General features: G+C 37.6%; 1 protein-coding gene across 2 annotated transcripts in view; it reads right to left on the minus strand.

The window, feature by feature from the left end:
* phf2 (PHD finger protein 2) overlaps positions 1-24,843 on the minus strand; it is a 79,862-nt gene that overhangs the window by 20,239 nt on the left and 34,780 nt on the right. For both annotated transcript variants that reach the window (XM_028825263.2, XM_028825262.2), the window contains exons 5-11: positions 14,969-15,110; positions 10,052-10,238; positions 9,659-9,821; positions 8,867-8,954; positions 5,645-5,751; positions 881-972; positions 692-781 (exon numbers count right to left, since the gene is read on the minus strand). In XM_028825263.2, coding sequence (XP_028681096.1) covers positions 692-781; positions 881-972; positions 5,645-5,751; positions 8,867-8,954; positions 9,659-9,821; positions 10,052-10,238; positions 14,969-15,110 — 869 coding nt within the window. The remainder of the gene's footprint in view (positions 1-691; positions 782-880; positions 973-5,644; positions 5,752-8,866; positions 8,955-9,658; positions 9,822-10,051; positions 10,239-14,968; positions 15,111-24,843) is intronic.

The raw sequence follows: 24,843 nt of genomic DNA on the forward strand, positions 1-24,843 counted from the left end.
CATGCCAGCCAAGGGCGGCACGGTGGCGCAGTGGGAGCGCTGCTGCCCTCGCAGTAAGGAGACCTGGGTTCGCTTCCTGGGTCCTCCCTGCGTGGAGTTTACATGTTCTCCCCGTGTCTGCGTGGGTTTCCTCCGAGTGTTCATCCCTAGTGTGTGCTTGGTGTGTGGATATGTGTATGCCCTGCAGTGGGCTGGTGCCCTGCCTGGGGTTTGTTCCTGCCTTGCGCCCTGTGTTGGCTGGGATTGGCTCCAGCAGCCCCCGTGACCCTGTGTTGGGATGTAGTGGGTTGGATAATGGATGGATGGATGCCAGCCAAAACAGTTTTATGGAATGAATGTTTACCTTTATTTCTAATGTCAATATTTCATTTTGAGATTGTCTAATTGGTTTTGGAGAAAATTTATTTTGTATTCTTTTTGAACTGTCCATCATGACCTTTACATAGTGTGATATATACATGTAATGCCTTTCTTGGCAGCCATGATGTCTATGGAAAGACAAACTGACAGAGTTCTCTTGAGGTAACAGAGCAAGAAACTAACAAGTTACAAGCCATCACCCATGTCCAGTGCCTCCTTGAAGCTTTTTAATAAAGCTGACAGGCTTGAGTCCAGACAGAGGGCAGTTTCAGAGAATATAGGAAGAGTCAGGTTAAGCATGAAAAGCAAAAGTAAAAAGCAGTGAAGGCACCTCTGTCAAGCGAATCTCTTTGGCAAGGTCTTTGATAAGCTGTGCAGGCTTCATGTTCTCTGGAAGCTCATCTTCATGTTCCAGAAGAGCCTGGGGTATAATAATCCAAGAAAGAAAGCAGATGCACTTTGTTATTCAGTCTGACAAATTGGATACTTGGTCACTTATTTCTGTGACTAGATCTCTCACCTGTTTTCTGGTCCATGATCTGAAAGCACCATTAAGGATCTTGGCTCCCTGCACCAGGTGAGGGGCCGGTTGTTTCCCAGCTTTGTGCAAACCTGAGAAAGGAAGCAGGTGTGTGAAGTTATGTTCTGTACAGAAGAGAGACAACAATTAGCAAGTGGCAGTAGCCTAAATTCTGAAATGAACAAGTTCCTTGACCATAAATCTATTAGTAGACTCCTTTTGTGAAACAAAAATACCATGGTGACAATACATGAGATAAAGTGTTTCTTTAAAACTCAGGAACAAATATTCATAACCTTACTGGATTCAAGCTCAGGTGATAGAAGGTAATGTGGACAAAGCTAACGCCAAGAACCAATCTTTTAATAGATTTTCTGTCCCACTGCCACCTTATCCAATAGCCAGTCTTCCCTGACCATCTAATACATCAACAATACATCAACAACTCCTACCACGTCAACTGGAATGGCCAGTGACACATCCACCTCTGACCATCAGTCTGGACTGTCCATAACTAAAGACTAAATAAGGAGACAACTTAGGAAGCTACACACAGATAAAGCTGAGGGACCAGATGGAGTTGGTCCTCAAGTTCTTAAGGCCTGTGCTGACCAACTTTGTGGTGTCCTGCTCAATATGTCCCTACGGCTTCAGAAAGTGCAACTGCTCTGGAAAATACCCTAAAACCCTATATTGTTTCTGTTCCAAAGAAGGCAGGTGCTTCTTCACCTAATAACTACTGACTAGTATTTTTCGCACCATAAGACACACTTTTTTTTCCCCAAAAGAAGGTTGGAAATGTCTGTGCGTCTTATGGAGCGAATATTGCGTCACAGACCATGATGTGTATTACCTGACAAAAGTCGACATCCAGGGGTAGAGGGTGACAAAACTCATTGTTACGTTACAGGCATTGCCTCTGTGCTTGGAGGAATGTTAGACTCATTGACTCGGCATCTAATCCTTGCCTGTGCGTGAGTTGCGAAATGTAAACAAATGTAAACAAAGGCAAGATGGCATCGACATCTCACGAGGGAGCGAAGCGAGTGCAGAAAACAAATGTTTTGCGCATTATCACTGAGTCTGACTTTTGTTGAGAGTGATCAGGAGATCGAACAAGAGAGTGAGGAACTGGCATCAGCTGATCGGGACACCAGCCGATGCCGCCCCAGCTGAGCGCATTCGTGCAGCCAATGCACCTATGGCAGGGTTCGTGTGGGAGGAATACCTAGACATTGATCCGTGGGAGCCAAACTGGCTACCGGACTTCACAAGACAGTATGGCTTACTGTTGGACTCGACAGATTACCAGCCACTGGACTACTTCAGACTGTTCTTTCCTGAAGCTGCCTTTCAGCTACTGTCAGACGAGACAAACAGGTATGCAGAGCAATTTTTTTAATCGAGGGCTGTGCTTGCACCGCATTCTCGTTTTTCAAACTGGAAACCCACAACAAAACACGAGATGAAGGGCTTTGTGGCATTACAAATATAGATGGGACTAGACTGGCAATATAACTTCAGGGAGCATTGGTCCAAACGTGCGTGATGATAGGTACGTGCTCCTGCAAAGTGACTGTGAGCAACTGAGCTTCATAAATTCTGACACTAGCAATAAGTAGTTCTTGGGGTTTCCATGAAACTAGAAGAGTGCTTGAACCTTAAAGTCTGTCCTTATTTGTTAATGACAGTGATGATGTTTCTTAATACCGCTGTTGAATTTACATGGTTGAAATATTATTCTGCTATATTTTATTAAACATATTAGTGCACCATTTGGTTCTGAATATTTTTTTTCTTGTTTTCCTCCTCTAAACCTTGGTGTGTCTAATGGTCAGGTGCGTCTTATGGAGCAAAAAATATGGTACGTCTCACATCACAAAGACCTTTGAGAGACAGGTCCTGGACTATAAGAATCTTCTTGTGGTAGACCATATAGACCCACTGCAGTTTGCCTATCAGACAAAGTTTGGAGTGGAGGATGCAATTATCTTTCTGCTCGACAAGGCTTATTCTGATCTAGACAAAGCTGGTAGTCCTGTAAGGATTATGTTTTTGATTTCTCCAGGACCTGCAATACCATCAAGCCATCCCTCTTAAGAGGTAAACTCAGAGATATGTAGGTGGATGAGCCTATGGGGTTCTGCATAATGGACTATCTGTTGGGTAGAGTGCAGTTTGTGAGATTCAATGACTTTCTGATATGGATGTGTGCAATACTGGAGTACCAGAAGGAACAGTCTTCTCTCCTTTTCTCTTCACTCTGTACACCTCAGACTAGTGCTGGGTGGTATGACCGAAATTCTATATCACGGTATTTTTCAAAATTATACTGCAATTACTCACTAAGAATAACCTATTCCACTTTCATGAGAATTGTACATTAACTTCCTCTGTCATATCTCTGTTTTTTTTTTGTCCTTCTTTCTCCCCTTTCATATACCTAATTGCCTCTCCAGGTTGATGAGACAATCAGACCGTCTGCACATGCCAACAAGGCAACGCACAGACAGCTGACCGCCTTGCACCAACCTGGAGATGAGCCATCTTCTCAGCAGATCGGCCGCACCTGCTCCACTCTCCAGCGCGAGCACATAAGCTGCAGACCTGCTATACCACAAAATGACTGTCACATTTGTGTCGTTTGTAATTAATTTGTCATTTGTGTAAACCTGGAGCTTCCAAAGCACAGAGGTTCAAATTTTCTTTTCAGTTAAATATCTACAGGAAATTATTTATTTTGACTTTGGAAATGTATTGTTACAGCATACGAGTTCACATTAAAAATGCTGAATGAATAAATATGTGTATAAATCTTTTGTCATGAAGAAAATTATGATGACTTTCAAGGGGATTGAATACTTTTGCATGCCACTGTAAATCTAAGAGAACCTCACCTGAAACATTGATGCCAGGATCCCCTCCTAGAGCTAGATGTATAAGTGGTGATCACCAGCAAAAGCCATGTATCCCAGTCAGGCTCATTCTAAACAAACTGAATGGAGCCACAATGTGGGCTCACAACTCACAAAGCTAAGAATGAAAATCCAGTACAACGTTAGTCTAATGACATGTAAGGATGTCACTGAACCAGGGCATACCAGACCTTGGCATTAGAATTTGGCTTTCAAGAGATGAAACAATACTTCCATAGTATAGATGAAGATAGAACCCATGGCAAAATAATACGGTGTTTCAAATTTCACATTAAAGTGGAGAATCTGACATTTCCAAAGACAGACTAAGACTAAGACATAGACTAAGATACTTGTCTTTATAGCATATCACAGATGGGAGGGATTTCTATTAATGTTAATGTTTACCTGGTAGCACATTTATGATCAGTCTTATTTATTACAAATTGGCTTGAACGATGACTCAATCTTCTCGGAAAAGCAGAAGCTTTTCAATAACATATGGCACTTGCAAATAAATTCAGCAGTCTCCCTGTGACAAACGTCCACTGTAACTCACACATACTAAGGAATCTTTTGAGTGTTGCCTGTTAACATTATCAGCCATTCAAAATACTCTTGTTTTTCAGCCAGCCAGATGCAAGTGAGACATTTGGGAAACACTCTAAGGTGGTACCAGGGTCTACCAAGATAACCTGAAAGTTGTGGATGTGTCTGCACTATGTTTTACCTCTATCTTTCTTAAGAGAGATTCATTTTTAATGATTTATCTGTATTTCAATTCAAAGTAGCTGCAAGAAAACTTTCATATTAGTGGCCGAACCACTGAAATGCTTTTGCCAAGTAACAAAAATAAAAAGCTTGTATATCATTTTTTCTGTTCTTACTTGCTTGTATTCTTAACTTTATTGCTGGGTATAAATAGTATGTACAACTGTAATTTATGACCATGCCAATCAAGGGAGCAGGATATCGTGTTCTACCTGGTAAATCACCATCCTTTTTTGTATCTTTGGACAAATGGAACAGGTGCCTGCTTTGATGTAGAGTGATGTTAGACATGTATATGATAAGTTGTGTAAAATATCTTGACATGTTCTAATCCAAAAGTAAAGGGCAATGAGACAGGAAGTGGACATATACTGAATATACTAGCAAATAAAGAGGGCACATTTTCAGTAAATTTTCTTCAGTTCAAAATTGACTTTTTTTTATTCTGTCTGTCTGCATTGTTTCTACAATGGAAATGTTAAGACTTATTATTTATTATTATTTATATTTTATAGTAATGTCAATACAGCCTAACATTATTTTTCTTGGTATGAATGGAATGCTAAATTTATTTTGAATCAGAGAACATAAACCACTTGACAGTGTAATATCATTGCTTTACAATTAATTATAAAGATATGCCTTGAATGCAAAAACAGAATTGCCAAGGAATTGAGAGGGGCTACTAAAAGTGCACAAACACTTGTAAATAAGATGGTATAGACTTACAGTAATTTTTTCAATTAAAAAAATGTTTTCATTAAATTTCATACAATTTATTTTTATATTTTTGCATTTTTGTATTTTTTTGCATTTGTCTGAAGTTTTTACAATTTTCTGAATTATAGTGCTGTTCATAACTGACATAATTGGAAACCTCAACTTACATTGAATTAGAGGAAATAAAAAAGCTTGACAATAGGGTAAAATAGCACTACTTTACAGTCAAAAATACAATTTCAGAAAAGGCTAAAAATGTATGGCAGCTTCAGCTTCCCTGGATACAGTACAACACCATCCATGGAACAAACATATGCACACACTAACACAAATTAAGTAACATGTCAAAAATACATACCTTTAAATCTGTCCAGTAGATGCCGCCCAACGTACCAGCATGCTGTTTCAAAGTTGTCAAACTGAGTGAGGCTTTTGATTTTCAGTCTCTTTTCCACTTCATATGCTCTACAAAATAAAATAGAAATTTTTAAGAATTGGATGTGAACAGTCACTGCTGAAAAACTGAGACTAAAACGTGTTTTCTGCAGAAACTCCCCAGAGACCATATTTACACAAAGCCCAGTTCTGTAGTCCTCTGTCATGGCCAGGTTCATGAAAACTTAATATCTGGGATCAAAACTGCTTTCACTGGTAGAAGAAGCACAAAATGATGCTAAACGTCATAAAGCACAAGACCTGATCCTGAGCCCTTCAGTGTTAAATGTAGGCACAGATATTAATTTAATATTTAATTTAATATTTTGAAAATGCTCTCTCTGTATGATTTGCCCACTTATTTCCCTGCATCTAGGTAACTGTTGTCTTTGACATTGTCCCTAGATCTCTTCTGGGTAAAAATTTAACGGATTTGGTATAGATATGAGACACCATATGGCTTATATAACCTTTTTTCCTTTCCATAAAACCAGATCTATGTGTTGTTTCATTGTGTGGTTTTATTTAAAAATAGATCACAAAAAGCATGCTCTCTGACAGAGAAGCTGCAATCCAGTTTTTCGCACTGTACTTTATGCATAACAACTGACAGAAATGATTCCAAAAGCAATTAGAAGGAAGTCTTTATTCATCCAGAATGGGGCCACTTTACATATGGGGGTTATTAGTATCAGGTAAAATTTCATGATTTGTTGTACAAGAAGCTATGCAACATAGCATAGAGTCGCGTGGGAAATGAATGGTAACTTGTGATACATCTAAGCTTTGTTCAACCACTGCCAATACACTTAATTATCGATGAAGTGTGTGGGTATAACTCTAGTTGGCATCTATTAGGTGAGGTGAGAAGAATACAGCCATTACATCCACATTCTTAAGAGATGTAGCTGGGCACTGTCTTGTTGGAAAATGGCATGAGAAAGACTTGCCAATAAAGTTGCATGATAGATGACACAGTATAATTGACAAGCAGCAGTGTCACCTTAAACAATGACATCTGCTGTTCTGGCAGTATTCCATGTATAAATATTACCTGAACTGTAATGTCATTAATGTTATTTTCCAAATGTAAATTTATTAATCTTCAACTCTGACGGCAATGAAAAATTCACCACTGAACATCACCTTATGCATTGGTAGTTTAAACAGCTGGAGCACAACAATGGATAATGTGAAGAATCATGTACGCAAACCATCAACCTTGTCCTTGCTTTCAGCTTCCTATGATCACCAACACCATCCTGCCATGACACTGGTACAGCTAACGTGCTTAAGTACATTGGGCTCACTAGCTGACCTCTGAAAGACCACTTATTCAGTCCTGATGAAATTTGTGTGAATTCTGCACAACTAACAAATACCTCCTATCACAAAAATCTGACCTTTTGAGATTATTAAATTTTAATGAAGAAACTAACTGGCCTACTAGTGGAGACTGTACGTTTAACAAGAGTAAACACATATTTCTTCAAGTATCCTTACATATGTAGTTCCTTTCTTTGAAGCTGCAATGTCTACAGCTATTAATCTCCCATCAAGATGATACTTTTTTTTATAAATTGCTGTCTCATCCTTCATATTTCATTATGATTCCAGATGAGATAGCATAAACTCTGTTCCAGATGATGTAACATGCTATAGAAGTCCTTTTATATAAACTTATAAAAAGCACACAAACACACATCTGTATGCTTTCTAACACTCGAGAGACTGAAAGTATGTAAGGAACTGTGGATTGTAGGAGAAGAACCACAGAGATGTGATACAAACAGGGAAACTATGCTGCCCCGTGTGTACACACTGTCTTACGTCTCAGATAAATCTGAGAAAACATTTTATTTTTGTTTAATCTTGCATCCATACTGAAACATTTTGAAAACGCTCTCCGAAGTGTGCAAATCTGAAAAGGTCAGGTCACATGTAGCAGTGAGGGTGTTAAACAACAGAACATTTTGAAAGCACTGATGTATGATTGTCATGTCATCAGGCACTAACTTCAGCTTTTTACCCTGTCTTCTTATCTTTACTGTGAGGATCGTCATTTCATAACTCCTCTGCATCAGCCAACAGGAACTGTACCTTGAAACACTTGGCTATTTCACACCAAAACCTTTAGCAAAACTCCCAGTCTATATTTTCCAATTTTTTGGCAACCTTATACTTGGTTGTACTTCATCATCTGTTCTCACAAAGAACTCTAAATTGTTTCTTCTTGTTCTTTCAGCATTTCAGTTTTGTTTGGATTTGCTCTGTAACCATACAACTCTCTTGGCTGATGTGCTGTGGATACTCATTAAGAAAGATTCACGTTTTTGCTGCTTCAGTGTGGATGAAAATTTTCTTAAATGAAACCACATCTATTTTTTAAATTCATTTTAGACTAATGTCCACCATGAAATTACATTTTTTGACCACCAAAAAATGTATTGTTTTGAAAACACTCTTTAAAGAGTATAATTTGAAAAAACTGGGTCTTGTGTAGAAGTGTGGATGGAAAAATCTGTGTTTTTCAAAATTGTTGAACTACAATATTCATGTGATCAGGCACTGACTTTGCTTTGTTCAAATAATTGCCTTTGTGATCTCATGTTTATCTTGTGGACAGTCATAACCATAACTTCTTTGCATCAGCTCTCAGGTAATGCACCTTGAAACACTTGAATATTTCCCTGTATTTGTATTGGAAGGACTCCCTGTCTATATTTTCCAAGGCTTCAGCAACCTTCCACTTGCTTCTAATCTTTACAAGTAGTTGTATTTCAACATCTGTCCAGACAAAGAAATCCTTATTATTTTGTCCTTGTTCATTTGATATTTCAATTTACTTAGAGTTTGCTCTGTAAACAAACAGTAAGATTGGCTGATAAATTGTGTGTGTCCAACTAGGAAGATTTAAATGTTTTTGTCATTTCAGTGTTTATGACAAACCTTTATAAAACAACTTGAAAATGCTAGTGTCAACAGAAAACTATAAAACAAAAACAGTGGTTTAAAATTTTATCCATGTTAATGAGGACTGAACCTAACTTGTCCCTTCCATGCTAGTCAGAACATTCAAGATTTTCAACTTTGATTCCCTGACAGAATAACTTTAAACCTAAGAACATAAATGCACATCCCATACCTCATCTGCATTTCAACGGTTAAATTATGAAGAAAATGGCCAGAAAAAGCTAGACAGTCCACTGTGGTCAAAGTTGCATAAATCCAACCTATAGAACAAACAAGCACATAAAAAAGTTACTTTCATATTTGAATAATTAAACTACACTAACGTTCAACCCTGACAATCTTCATAAACAATGGGAGCAACTAAAATCTGGTAAAAAAGGGATGAGTGCAGCATGTTTAATCTAAATATTAACCCATCATTCTGCAATGACAGCAAAATTTCAATAACTTAAAAATACAAAATAATAAAACAATAGCTATAAACAAGTGTGGCAACTTGTAGAAAATTAGGATTACTTATTTCTTCTGAACAATTTCTAACATAATACAAGATTTCAGAATATATTTTGGTATGCCTGCGTGAGACAGCTTCTCTTTCAGTTTAACACAATGTTCACAGACGTCAGAAGTAACAACGTCCAAAATGAGCACTAGATGGCAGCATTGTACATCACGAAACTGTCTTGTAAATATTGGGGGACTGGGAGTCTGAGACATTGGGGCAAAAGGACTTTGCCCAATGAGTTAAGCTAATTAAATAAAACATATTACATTCTATAGGATCTTGTGGGTTATTCTTATATTTGTTTTTATTTGTGAACAATTCTTTGCATTTTGTATATTTAAAAGGTTGGTTAGGTATAACAGAGAATAATGAGTAAAGCAGGGAAAATATAAGGGACAACCAAAATGAAGGTCAGGCAGAACAGTGAGCCACCCCCCCACTGACAGCAGGAGATCCTACCAGAAGGGATGAATAATGTCTGTCCTTGCTTCACAGCACACTTGTAACACTTGTCCACTTGATCAGCAAAGAACATTTCACTGTGATTGGATGCAGAACGCCAGCGCTCATACAACGATATGTTTGCGGATGTTGGTTTGATCAAGAAGAAGATCTTCTCCCCCTGCATGGACATGACAAGCAATAATTAGCAAGGGCAAAAACCCCAGGACTTCAAGGATCTATGATCAGCTGTCACTCCCTTCAGATAATCTCACTTGAAGAAGTGAACTAACAAATCCCCCCATACCTAAACATCAGTCACACTTTGCATTCAAAACCAAAAACATAAAGGGGAAAAGCAGGCTGAGCTACGTACAAAACAAAAGCCTTGCCCCTACATGCTGCACTCACCTTGAGGATATGGTACCAAGCAGAGGCTCCTCCAGACTCTATGTGGAAGTCCGTATAACTATCCTTCACACAGATTAAGCAGTATTTTGTAACCTTAGGCTTTCCGAGTAGTGCGTCATCAGGCCAGTAATTTTCAACCCAGGAGAGCTTTCGGACAATCTCAGGGCTTTCCACAAAGCTGGCCATTCTGAAAAAAAAAGTAAAAAAGGGTCGAAGAAGAACTATTTGCCAACATTCTGCAAAGGCCTGTGTTGGCCCTGTCCCATCACGTGTCCTTATTCTAGTTTGGGATTTCAGGGGGCGGTGAGTGGGTGTCTTGTTTTAAACACCTTATGCGAATACTGACTTTCAGGATGCCATGAGGTTTAAAAGTAATTATTAAAACACACTGTATATACAGAATGTAATATTTATAGAGCTGAATGCTTTCTCATACCACACAGACTCATAATGTGGTGGTTTATAGTCTAGAGACAAGTTCCAAATAAGTTTCGATTAATTATTACTTGACACTTTCCATATGAAGTAAATCAATAAATCATCAATTCTCCCTACAAACTTTTTATTGCAAATTGGTGGGGACCTGTTCAGTATTAACATTTTACAGAATAATAAAAAGATAAGTGCCAAGAAGTGAGTGCATAACAAGTTTATTTTAAAAGTTACTAACTGCCTGATGGCATACTGTATGTACAGTTAGCACTTTCTTTCAAAACATATCACATGCAGAAAATTATTCAATTAGTATTTAGCTCTGCTTTGTATTCTCCTTTTTCCATTTCATATACATTGATGATCTTGGATAAGAAGTCCTACCAACGGTTAGGCAATGTCCAAAGTAACAGATTTCAATGGTGCTGACAGACTGTGTTTAGGATTGAACCCATCTCATCGCTGACAAAGCCAATTTAAAATAGCTCTAAGGTTACAATCAGGTCCTAATTAGATGAGTCCATAAACTAAAATGTCACCCACAATCTCTGTAACTACACGAAGACCTTTATACATTTCATTTGTTTTCTACTGCTGTGTCGAGTGCCAAAGCAAAGACAGAGAAATCAATAGTGGACAGACATAATGTTGGAACTGGACAGCATGAATGGGTGTTGTGAGTGTGATGGACCAAAACAGAGCAACAGGTATGCATGAAAGTGAAGTGTGTGATGTTATTATGGTTTGTTCAAGGCTGGGACATACTCTTGAGTTTGCTTGGCCATAGTTTCTTTATTAAAACTACCAAATTACATCAATGTATCTGCCAGGTGAGGGTTCTGCATGTTGGTAAGGTAGACAGTGGGTCACGGTGTGTGGTGCGGTCACTAACAGCTAGCTAAATTCTTACATAAACATTTCCAAAAACTTCCATAAAGACTGTGTATATGGCTCGGGAATATGTATAAGGTCAATGCTAAAATATACTTTTAAAGCTAGCAATGAGGGGGCAAGGGTATTTCTAACAAAGACCATAAACCTTTCCTGTATATGTAGTCCTATTCTAATGTGAATGTACCATTAACATTTATTCAGTTAAGAGTATGAAATTGAAATTAAATTTAACACATCAATCAATTATTTTCCAAGAACAACTAGCTAAAGTATAAAACAACCTTTTCATATTAACTATATGTTCGAATTGACTTTCTTAGTTAAAAGTTTAAAAAGGAATCAATAAAACCAATTATTAAACAAAACGCTTAAATCAAGCAGACACACGAGTGCCAAGTGTGAAAGCACCATAAGATAAACAAAAAATAAAATACTTTTTTATTTTTTGCAGGAATTAAAAGCATTTTAAAATTTTAATTTCCACTCAGGTGGGTGCCTTTTAATGTATTCCCTACCCTTTATATCCAGAAGATAAATGAGTGCCCTAAAATATTTGAAATACAGTAGTCGAATGTTTCCTATCTAATGTGTTCATTCACATTTTTTTTTTCTTTTTTGCATAGTTTAATTTCTATTAGTGTCTGTTTCAGTCTTAAGTACTGGCAAAGGTTATGGGTAGGGTTAGGATTAAGTGCTGTGAATGTACCTAATAAATTTTTGAAAAATACAAAACACCTCACAGTTGTGGAAATGCAGTTTGTAGGTGGAGATTACTTTTTTGAGTAAAATTTGCAGGAGACAAGTTATCTCTAAGGCATACTAGCTGATGCAGTTTCTTTTAATGATGCGTCAATAAGTTTTGTCTCATTCTAGTCTGCCCTGTTAATATAATAATTTATTGTGTGATGCTTTGATGATTTCAAAGTAAAAAATGTTTCTTTTGGCAAACTGTGAACTCATCTGGTAATACTAGTGCTGTCAGCTTCACTGTGTATAAAAAATACATCTTGGACTCAATTAAGAAAATTGCACTGGCTTTTGCAAGTAAAAGTCCAAAATGACTTAATTGCATTTCTTTAAAATCTGTTGTCATGTTACTTATGTGAGACGAGGGTTAATTAACTATGTTATTTTTTTTTTAACTTAAACTACAACTACATGCTTGTTAAGTCTGCAGACTTTTTTCCATCTTTTCTCAGATCACTGCATGAAGCAATTATGGAAATTACAAAAAGGGCTACAAGGGACCCATGTAAACCTTTTATGTTAATAAATGATGTGTTCTGGTATTAATTTAATTAAAGGCATGCTTGGTAATAGTAATCTGTGTGAATATCACAAAAAAACATAGAAAAACAAGGAACCTTCTGGAGTAGTCTACAAATAATAAAAGCTAACACTTCACAGGATGTTCTTTTTTAACCAACATATTACCGACCTTGTTTTTGTTATTGTTTGTCATAGTTCTTGCTATTTGCATAAAAAAAACTTCCAAAATGAATAAAGACTGCTTTTGTACTGAACAATATATATGTTTATTGATCTATTATTTCATGCATAAAATTGTTCAATTTGCTTAATTCAATTTAGGGTTGCATTAGGCTAGAGTCTGTGTCCCATTAGTATCAGGCACAATGCAGGAAACAATCTTACACTGAGCACCAGTCTATCACAGGGTCGGTTTATGCACACATCTACATAGGGGACAATTTAGAACTGGCAGTGTACCTTAACTACACGTCTTTGAAGATGTAGGAGGAAAACCAGAGGAAAATCCATATGGACATGGGACAACATGCAAATTCCACACATACAATAACCACACACAAAATTCATACCCAGGAGGCAGCGCTAATTATTGCACCACCAAATTGTTCTCTATTTTATTGTTCGTTTTAAATTAAGTCTTTTAGTTTGCACTTGTGAAGTTATTTATTTATACTGCACATTATTAAAAAGTTAAAGTATAAATGAATCAACATATTTTTAAGTATTTTTTAATGAAAATCAAATTTAAAAGGGAACTTTTTAATATGCTATAGTCTCATATTTCCATGGACCTGAGCTCTATTCGTGGTCATGGTCATGGTTTCCAGATTAATCCCAGATTATGGATGTGCGTGTCCGGTTAAGGGTTGACTTGAATTGGGCCCAGTATGACTGAGTGTGGCTGTGCGTACTTCAACCTGCATCTCATCCAGGGTTTGCTCATAAAATTTACTTGATGCTGGCTGGATACCCCTTTACTAAATGTGATATCAATGTGATTGAAAAACAGGTATAGAAAATGCATGAGTGGATGGGCATCAAAGAAGAATTAATTTTAATTAAAACACTCAGGATATTCAAATTGAATTTTTAACCACTAACGCAGCATTACTTGTTTTTGATGACTACTACAAAAATAACAGTATGTTGTCTGACAGAGTGCAATGTAAAAATGAAAAGCTGCTACTGGGGAGTAGGAGTTGACCATTCACTGTTCCATGATGATCACTTTCCCATGTCTAATACACATCTCTTATGGACTTCATTAATCGGTGAGACTGCAATTTACAGAAGATAAAGTAAAAAAGTGGGACATAAAGAAAAACACATCCTAACTTTCTTTAGAAAGCAGAAATCAACAAAAGATTAAGCAAAAAACATGAAGAAAGACTGCATGCATGGACAGAGAAATAACATGTCATTAGTATGAAGGGACAGTTTAGAAATGCCTAAACCTTGGGCCCCTCAGGGGTGAATCTACTATCACGGCTTTCTGCGTGTGTGCCCAGGAGCCTGTTCTGGCAAGGAGCATTTTCACCAGAAGCTCACCACACTGAATGAAACAATTGAGTCTCTGTGTGCAAAATGCAATAGTGGAAATTAAACGCCAGACAAGGCTAAACTACCGTGTGCACACACGCTGCTTTGTTAAAAGTATGATCAGCTCTCTGTTAAGGTATTAGGTCACCCAATGGACTTTAGAGATCTTAATTTGGGCTTGGATCCTTTCTGTATCTCAGTGAGATGATTTGGGATCTCATGTGGATTTTTTTTTACTTCGGTGGCTAACAGTGTAGTCCAAGATGATGTTTCCATAAAAATGCTAAACCTAAAGAAACACATCAGGCTAATGTTCTCTGCTTTACTTCTGTAATTCACAGACATACAGATATTTACATGGTGTATGTTAATTCAATAAAAGGTATTCTCAATGCTAGTAGGTATAATATGGTAGAAATAGTTGAACACGTTATACACAATGGGTTAAGCAAAAGCCACTGTCTCAGAGTTTAAGCTTTAAGAGTAACTACCTATAACGGAAAGATTAGGGTCTGCCTGTTAAAGGGGCTGCACTGCAAACTAAATCTGATGCCACTAACAGGCTACAGCAAAGTCTTTTAAATAAGTTCCGATAATTATTTGTGCTCAGACTAGATTTAACAGGTGGGCTAATAGTAGGACAACAGATGAATTGTACAGTTAACAAATTATTGCTTTAATTTTTTGTTTTCCCACAAATGCTGTAACTAAAAACAATCCTACATAAACCTAACATCACAGGCCTCTCATTGCAGTATTTAAAGCTGGCCAAAATGTACCCACCTGGTATCGGAGAACTCTAAGTTGATCACGTTGAGCACACGTTTTCTGTTGGTACTATAGTAATAGTCCACAAACTCTTTGATCTTCATTTTGCTTTCTGTCTGCTTGGTCACATCTGTCACATCTACCAATCTTTCTGGACCTAAAATACATAAATAATCAGTGGAATGGCAGTGGTGAGAAAGAGAAAAAAATAAAAGAAAATATATAAGTTGGCACAAGGTAGACTCCACAGATAACAGTCAAGCAATATTATCTTTCATCTATGGTTTTACAAAAATCCTTTCAATCACCAAACTTTATACTTTATACATAGAATATAAAGTTAAATAGTAGAATCCTACAAGCAAAATTTTGATCACACAGTTACTTCATTCTTTTGTTACAAATGGCAGTCACTCACAGCATTCTCTCTGCTTCTGACCTTCAGATTCTGTTCAAGAAAGCTGCTCCTAGACTCCCATCTCCTTCTTGGTTGTCACTGTGTGAATGAGCCACATATCACTTAACTTTATCAAGTTCTATACAAAATGACATCCATCTTAAGGAATGTGTCAATCTGCTTCACCTAAATTTCTGTAGAGAACCATCCTAGTGGATCTTCCTGGAGTGCACATTCATTGTACACTAAACTAAATTCTCCTAATTCATTTTGACATGTTTAGTGTTTTTTTTTTTGTTTTGTTTTCGATGTGTCAATCCCATCAGTATGTCAGTTTATCAGTCACTGCTGTATGCATTCTCACTCAATGCAACCATCATTTTTTTCATCTTTGTATGGTAAAATTATTTGCAAACTTACTTTTTTAACTAAAAATAAAAGCAAAACAAAAGTAAAGACAATGTTTGTGATAATTACTAGCAGCTTATAGTAAGCATCAGGTATCTGTCTTGCTAGCAATTGTTTCTTGGTTCCCTTTTCATGCTGGTGAAATCATTTTGTTATTGAGAATTGGCTAGTGGTGCAGACAAATACTTCACAGTGTCACTGAAAGTATTCTCAAGAGCATGATTGCTTTTACAAAATGCTACCACTTTTCACCCTAAAATAACATGTTTGTGTATCTGCCTGTTTTACTTACAGCATACCACTTTTATGATTAATAATTTAGACACACATTATAACCCTGGTCCCCTCTTTACTGCCTAATAGTGAAGAGACAACTTAAAAAGGGAGAGCTGAAGATGGGTAAATAAGTGCCACAGTTCTCATGCTTTCTACGCAGATTTTTAAGGGGGTTTGGACATTATTATTTGGCCAAGGACTTTTTGCCCTTAGAAGAATAACTTTAATCTCTGCATTCTTGTTGCTTGTATAATATCCAGTGAAGCTGGTGACCAGCAGTACAGTCTCAGACTTCATATGGGAATGCCAGAAGTTGTGGAGAAGTTCAGCAATCTGCGTTTGAACTTTCTGGGAAGAGCTTTAGATGTCTCCACTTGACCTTCTGAGTGACAGGCAGAAGCTATGGCATTGGGATGTCATGTTGGTCTTTGCTGGTGTTTCACCATCAGATGAGCCTCAAAATACTTCATCTGCTAATAATGAATGCCATATTTAAGGTAAACTTAAGAACAGAGATTTTGGTCAAAACAAACAAAGTTCAGTGTGCTAAAGACAGCAAAAAAAGGACAGGTCAGGATACATAAAACAAAATAAGAATTCTGGAGTACCAGGGAGATCATGAAAAGAGAGAAATGTTTGGATTAGGGACTCAAGAAATTATGAACGAACAACATGAGTAACACAAAACTTTAATAAAAACTGAATTAATGAGCAGCATATGTGTGTGTGTTTCCCAAAACATATGCCTAGCTGCGGAAGAGGCTGGCAAAGGTGGGCATTGTCAGGGAAAGGTCAATGAAGGCGTGATAGGAAACTAGAGGAAGAGTCCTGCCAACCATCATCTGATCTAAGTAAAAGTATAATGAATGTAAAGGTCAGTAGCTTTAGCCGAGCAGTATGTTTGTTTCTCTATATGTATATAGATATATACTCCTTGCTGAGAAAACTGACAATTACTAGACTCTCTTTGTCAACTTAGGAAATCAAACAGATCTGAAGAATTAGGAAACAATGAGGCTGACAGAGCTTGGTTACTCTATATAGCGCATCCATTTTAACCACGTGCAGAGTTCTGCAGTTTGTAATTTAAGCACATTTGTTAAGTGAATTAAAGCATGAATTTGCATGATAACAAACTCATTCAGTGTTTCTCAAACTCAGTCCTAGAGAGCCACTGTACCTTTTGGACAGTTTATGTATTAGGGGGTGATTACTGCCTGTAATGGACTCCTTGTTTAATGGAATATTTTATTTTGTTCTATGCTTAATTAGCCAAATTCTGCATCAAAGTTTAACTGTAAATTAAATTTAGCAAAAAATGTGTGCTTTATTGACATCAACTGATCACTGCACATCAAAGTTTTTGCTTCTTGAACACTGTTGGGCGTTTCTTATAGATTTTTGGGTGCTGATCACGAACATCACATCAAAATTTACCCATTACATACCGTTTCAGTTTTGTCATAATTTTTTCTTATATTTCTATCCAAACATTTTCGCTCCCATAAGTGACTTATCAACAAAGTTTTGTGCAGCCTGGGCATGGTCCAGGCATGGAATCAGGTCAGGTTGGAAGCTGTTCTGTGGAAGTTGACATCCTGGGCAGGTCTGAACGAGCTTGACGCTGCCTCAGCATGCTATAAAAGTGGCTTGCATACACGATCCTGCTCATTTGGTTAATATAGATAGTCAGTGTGTATGTGTAGTATCAGTATAGTAAAGTATAGTATCTGTAGCAATATAACAGTAAGTAAGCTTGATGCTATAGACGTTTTGGTGTCGGGCAATATGTCTCATCAATGTTGTAACAGCTGCGATACATTCTGCTAAATCTGTGGCAAATATACACTTGTGCCTCAGAGGCATTGGATGACTGCTTTTGTGAAGAAAGCTTATCATCTGTATTTCGGCTGCAAAATTGGTGATCAAGACAAGGAATGGGCGCCTCAGATTTGCTGTGCAACATGTGCTGTCAGTTTGAGAGCCTGGCTCAGAGGCACTCGAAAGACGATGTTGTTTGCTGTTCCGATGATATGGCGAAAACAGAAACACCATGTGACGGACGGTTACTTCTGTTTGACTAATGTGTCTGGTTTCTCTGCCAAAAACAAGAAGTCAATTGAATATCCTAATCTGCCTTCAGCAATGAGACCCGTGCCACATGATGACAGTCTTCCAATTCTGAAACCACCAGAGGATTGGACCTTAGACGAACCAGTAAAAGAAAATGCAATGCAGGGTACTGACAGTGACATTGTCCCGGACTTTGAATCGTGCTCATCAGGCGATCCACATCTGATAACACAGACCGAATTAAACGATTTGGTCAGAGATTTGGGTCTGTCAAAAAGCAAAAGCCGAGCTGCTGGGTACGAGACTGCAGGAATGGTGTTTGCTGTCACCAGGTACGAAAATTTCTGTGTTTCGAGGCCGACATCATGATATAACCATTTTTTTTGCACAAGTTGACAGTCTCTGTTTCTGTTGTGACATTGAAGGATTGTTCTCGGCCTTGGGTTGTGATCACAACCCGGAAGAGTGGCGTCTCTTCATTGAATCGTCAATGTTAAGCCTGAAAGCTGTTCTGCTACACAATGGCAACGTTTATCCTTCAGTACCTGTTGGCTATGCAGCACACATGAAAGAAACGTATGAGAATATGGAACTGTTGCTGAAGCACGTCCAGTATAGCAGGTACAACTGGAATATCTGTGGAGATCTTAAAGTCATAGCTCTGTTACTAGGACTGCAGCTCGGCTATACAAAGTACTGTTGTTTCATCTGTGAATGGGACAGCCGTGCCAAAGAGTCGCACTATTCTCGACAGAACTGGTCACTCTGTAAAAAGTTAATTCCAGGACAGAAAAATGTGGCACATGAATCGCTTGTCGACCCAGCAAAGATATTTTTGCCTCCTCTTCACATAAAACTGGGATTCATGAAGAATTTCGTGAAAGCACTGAACAAGGAAGGCGAAGGTTTTTGTTATTTAAGACAGATGTTCCCAAGAATAACTTACACCAAGATCAAAGAGGGCATTTTTGTTGGCCCCCAGATCAGACATGTTATGAGTGACAAGCGGTTTGAAGATCTGTTAGTTGAGCCGGAAAAAATTGCCTAGAAAGCCTTCAAAGATGTTGTTGACAATTTTCTGGGCAATTACTGAGCCCCAAACTACATTCAGCGGGTAGACAAACTTCTCAAAGCATACAAGACAATGAAGTGCAACATGTCACTCAATATTACTTTCCTCCACTCATACTTGGACTTCTTCCCCGTAAATCTCAGTGCTGTCATGCTATGATGGAGAAACGATACCAGGGCAACTGGAATCCGTCAATGCTTGCTGACTATTATTGGACACTGCAATGTGATGCATCAGACACTGAATACAAAAGAAAATCAGGAGCAAAACACTTTTAATTCTGTTGAATTTAATAGTTTATGCGAAACATAAACGTGACTAAATACGTTATTGTCAGTAAACATATAAATGTCTATTTCTCAGAGTTCCTACGTGATGCAGTAAAACCACAACTATATTTGTGCATACCCAGTTAGGTTCCTGTCACCATCAGCAAAAACTTTTCAGGAAGCAAGGCTTTTCAAAAAAATTGTTGTGCAGTGATTTGATGCATTCTTATTTGTTTTAGTGTCTGTTATTAAGAAAAGCACTCAGATGTGAATGAAAGCGAATCAACAGTTCTTCTTTTGAACACATTAGCTGATGTCTAGTATCAGTTAATTCTAATTTGAAAATTAAACAATATAACATTCTCAGACCCACTTAATCTACTTCAGGGTCAATAGTAACTAGGCCTTGTCCTGAGACGACTAAGTGCAAGGTATGAAACAGCCCTGGATTGAATGCCACTCAGTCCAACTGCTCAGAAACACACACATTGTCAATTTGGAATCTCCAATGAACTTAACATACACATTTTCGGCAGAAAAGCAGAAGTGCTCACACAGACGCAATGAAAATGTCCAAATACACGCACACAACAACAAAGCAGGAGACAGGAACCAGAGTACTGAATATACAGTACTACATCGCTTAACAAATCCTCTAGCTACAATGTTTCAGTACAACTAAGCTTACTTCCAACTACTGTTAAACTCATGTAGCATTATTCAGACAAAATGCAATGTTGCAATGTATACCACATGTACTTTAGAACAAGTCATCCACCTGAAACAAAGCATGTTTGGACCTGGCCAGTACCTGGATGGGAGACCAGACAGGAAAAGCTTGGGTTGTTGTTAGAAGAGGCGTTGGCGAGGTCAGCATGGGGCACTTACCATGTGGTCTGAAATGGTGTCATTCATCGAATGAGATGTAAAATCCAGGTCTTGACTCTCTGTGGTCATAAAAGATCCCAGGGCATCCTTCATAAAAAAGTAGTGTGTATCCGGATGACCTGGCTAAATTGCCCACCCTAGCCTTGTCATCTTGGCCCCTGAATCATCCCTTGTCTCTAATTGGCTAAGTATCTCTCACCCCTTTGCCACCTACAAGCTAATGTATGATGAGTATACTGGCACAAAATGGTTGCCATCGCATCATCCAGGTAGATGCTACACATTAGCAGTGGCTGAGGTGGCTCCCACTCTTTGTGTAAAGTGCTTTCAGTAGTGAGAAAAGTGCTATATAAATGTAAAGAATTACTATTACCAATTACGCAGAGTGAACTGCATTCCAATAGTTTGTTAGATGGGTTGACATACCATACTTAATTCTTTTTTGGAAAACAGAAAAACTGCTAAAGTTAGTTTCAGGGTTATTTTAAGTAATACAGTTTATTATTTTTTATTTGCTTAGTATGTCAGAATCACGAAAGAGAAAAGCAATTTTGCTTGGAATGAAGTTAAAGATTATTAAGCACATAGAGACCGGAGAAACAGCATCTACTGGAGTGCACAATCAACTCTAAAATCTTAAATCATCTGGACAACAAAATTAACTCGTACACACAGCAGTAGAAAAAATTGGAAAAAATGCTAAGTCTTTGGATTGATGATATGTTGCGATAACATATACAGTACCTCTGTCTCAGGCGATAATTCAACAAAAGCATTAAGTTTGTTTAAACTGTTGAAATCACAAGAAACTAAAGAAGATACAGTAAACTTTGATGCATCTCATGGTCAGTTCAAGAAATTTAAAAAATGTGCAAGAATTCAGAGTGCCTTTAACTTATGAAGCCACAAGTGCTCATGTCCAAGCGGCAACGGAATTTCCTTCAAAATTACTCAAAATTATTGAACAAGAGAAATACCTTAAACTTACTGTTTAATTTCAATGAAGGTGGGTTGCTCTGAAAGAGTTTACTTTCCAAAACTGTATATTTGAAAAGGAAAAGAAGGTCTTCAGGATTTAAAGCTTCAAAAGATTGTTTGACATTGCTGTTTGAACCAAACATTTTCAAGAAATTTCACACTGAAACCAATGCTAGCATATCACTCAGAAAATCTCCTAACACCTAAGGAGTTTTTAAAAATGCTGAAGTCTGTTTGATGACTGCTTTGTAAATTATTTTTGCCCAGCTGTGAAAGTTTATTGTGAAACACACAGCTTTAAAGAAAATGGTCTTTATTGCTGACTAGCTAACTCCCGGTAGCACATATAAAACAAATACAGTATACCATTTGCTAGTTTGGAGTATAGCAACCTACCATATCAAAAGCACTAGGAAGGAGAAGCTAAAGACCAGTCTTGTGTATAACAATGGAACAACACATTTACCAATCAACCCTGCAAACTGCAAATGCTATGGGCAGCTATTCATGCATCTAGAGCCAAGGTACCAAATTCCATCTAAAGCCGCTATCACCAGTTATAAAGAAAAATTTTATTGAGAAGATGCAAGAGATGAAAACTCAGCCAGCTACAGCCAGTAAGCTTGCACTCCTAACCTACTGTGCTAGCAACCAGGAATTATAGCACAATACAGTGCCACTACATAAATGAAGACTGTCGGGTGAAATCACTGGTATTACAGGCACAAAACATTCTAGCAAAGTGACTAACAGGCAAAGTGTTTACATGTATTCATAATGTTGCATTAATCAATGTGGCCACCAATTCACATACACTCCTTTGTACTGGAACTTAGTAGTAATTCCTGCATTAACAGGCTGTGCATGCAGCTGACTCCCAAAAAAGTCAATGTACTTTCTTAATGAATAACACACAAAATGATTTTCAATACTCTGTGACATGTTTTCACTTAATATTCACAAATTTTCACATGCATAATGCATTAATAATACCTTGTCTGGGAAATTTATCATTCCATTATTTTCTATTATTAGATAGATAGATAGATAGATAGATAGATAGATAGATAGATAGATAGATAGATAGATAGATAGATAGATAGATAGATAGATAGATAGATACTTTATTAATCCCAATGGGAAATTCACATTCTCCAGCAGCAGCATACTGATACAATAAACAATATTAAATTAAAGATTGATAATAATGCAGGTAAAAAACAGACAATAACTTTGTATAATGTTAAATGTTAACGTTTACCCCCCGGGTGGAATTGAAGAGTCGCATAGTTTGGGGGAGGAACGATCTCCTCAATCTGTCTGTGGAGCAGGACAGTGACAGCAGTCTGTCGCTGAAGCTGCTCTTCTGTCTGGAGATGACACTGTTTAGTGGATGCAGTGGATTCTCCATGATTGACAGGAGCCTGCTGAGCGCCCGTCGCTCTGCCACAGATATTAAACTGTCCAGCTCCATGCCAACAATAGAGCCTGCCTTCCTCACCAGTTTGTCCAGGCGTGAGGCGTCTTTCTTCTTAATGATGCCTCCCCAGCACACCACCGCATAGAAGAGGGCGCTCGCCACAACTGTCTGATAGAACATCTGCAGCATCGTATTGCAGATGTTGAAGGACGCCAGCCTTCTAAGGAAGTATAGTCGGCTCTGTCCTTTCTTGCACAGAGCATCGGTATTAAGCAGGTTGTCTCTTTTTAAGAATTAATGGTTATTAATTGATCAAGGCAGTTGACTATAGATTATGAAGTGTGATAAGTGAATGTTAATAGGGCACAAGATGAAAATCAAAAAGAAACTTTACCTAACTATATCATTTAACATCTTCAGCATTAGTAAACAAAATTGATTAAGGCAAGCACATTTCTTAACATTAAACTTGTAAAATTTTGTTAGATGTGTCTGGAAAAATGAAGGGTTATTTTGAAAAAGAAATTATTTTTAAAGTTATTTTTTCTTAACTTAATATAAATAATTTGCATTTACATTTTGATTTACACTCATGTTTATAAAAAAGAAAAAATCCTGATCAAAACTGCAGGCAGATACTATCATATGAGCATAAATGGGTGTAAGGATTGAATTATCTTTGATTCATCCACAGTTCATCTCAAGGCACATATCAGGGCAATTTAGACTCAGAATTCAAGTTAATTTGTTTTTATAAAGTATAGTTTCTATTTATAAAGCGAGGGCACTGTACATATTTAGAAAATGTATGGTTGAAATACAAGATACATTATATTTATGATAGCAAAACACAAGAATTTCATGCAATGCTTTCTTACAAATATACACAATTATATGTACACATGGCAGTATGTGGCAGGTTTTGGATTGTTCCAATGTGAGCATCAGGGCGTGCAAGACCAGGCCCTGCAACAGACTGGTATCAAGACCGAGGATGTTCCCCACCATGTCTTCAGTATTGCAGAGACAAGCTCAGGACTCACCATAACCCTGAATTAGATTATGTTTATATGTATACAAAAATTAATTTTCATTAGGTTATCCACCATCTTGAATAATTGCAATAAAATATCATTGTGAGAAAAATAGTCTACACCCAAACAAAATTGAATGTTATTTAAAAATTCTGTATTAGAGAATGGAAAAAGCATCCAAGCCTTCAGGAAAGAGAGTAGTTGGAAAGACAGTAACTGAGATCCAATCAATGATAAAACATTCATAATCTATAAAAAATGGAAGAAAGTCAGTATAGTTGCTATGCTTTCCACAAGCGAATATCCTTCAAAGATCACTGTGCAATGCTCTACAGATAACAAAATCTCTAAGGTGACAGGTACGGAACTGCATGTATCCCTTTCACATGACAATATCTGCGTTAGGGAATAAACTAGAGGAAAAACACTGAACCAAACGGGTGTTTGAGGAAGGTTACTATGTGGAAAATCACCACCCTCCACAAAGATCGTTACTGTCCTCAAATATGCTAAAGACTACCTGGGTATTCTAGAACACTGTGTGAATGGGGAGATGAGACAAAAGATAAAGCAGTGTTATATTTGGAGAAAACAAAACAGAGCATGCCAACAGTAACTCATCATGCCGACTGTGAAGCATGGTGGAAGGAGCATCATGAAGTGGGAATGTTTTGCTGCTTTAGTAAATTCTACTGGAAAATATCAGGGTATCTGTGATCTGAAACTTCAAAATAGCTGGCCCATGCTGAATGACAATGCCCCTGAAAAAGGAGAAAATGAATAACAGAATGGCTCAATCAGAAGAAGTTCCACATTTCGGAATAACCAGTCTTATAGAAATACTAGGGCATTATATGAGGCAGCAATTGAGACATCCTAAAATATAAATAAAACAAAACAAAAGCAAACCAAAATACCTTCTAAACTGTTATCAGCAGCTACAGGAACCACCAGTTATTAAGTCTATGGGTGCTGTGGCGGACGACCGGGGCCCTTACCCAGCTGGGATATCCTGATTATGGAAGGACCAGGGGAAAGAGTATCTTCAAGCCTATTTCTCCCCCAGACCAACAGA

This window comes from Erpetoichthys calabaricus, chromosome 18 (genome assembly GCF_900747795.2).
Source record: "Erpetoichthys calabaricus chromosome 18, fErpCal1.3, whole genome shotgun sequence".
NCBI lineage: Eukaryota > Metazoa > Chordata > Cladistia > Polypteriformes > Polypteridae > Erpetoichthys > Erpetoichthys calabaricus.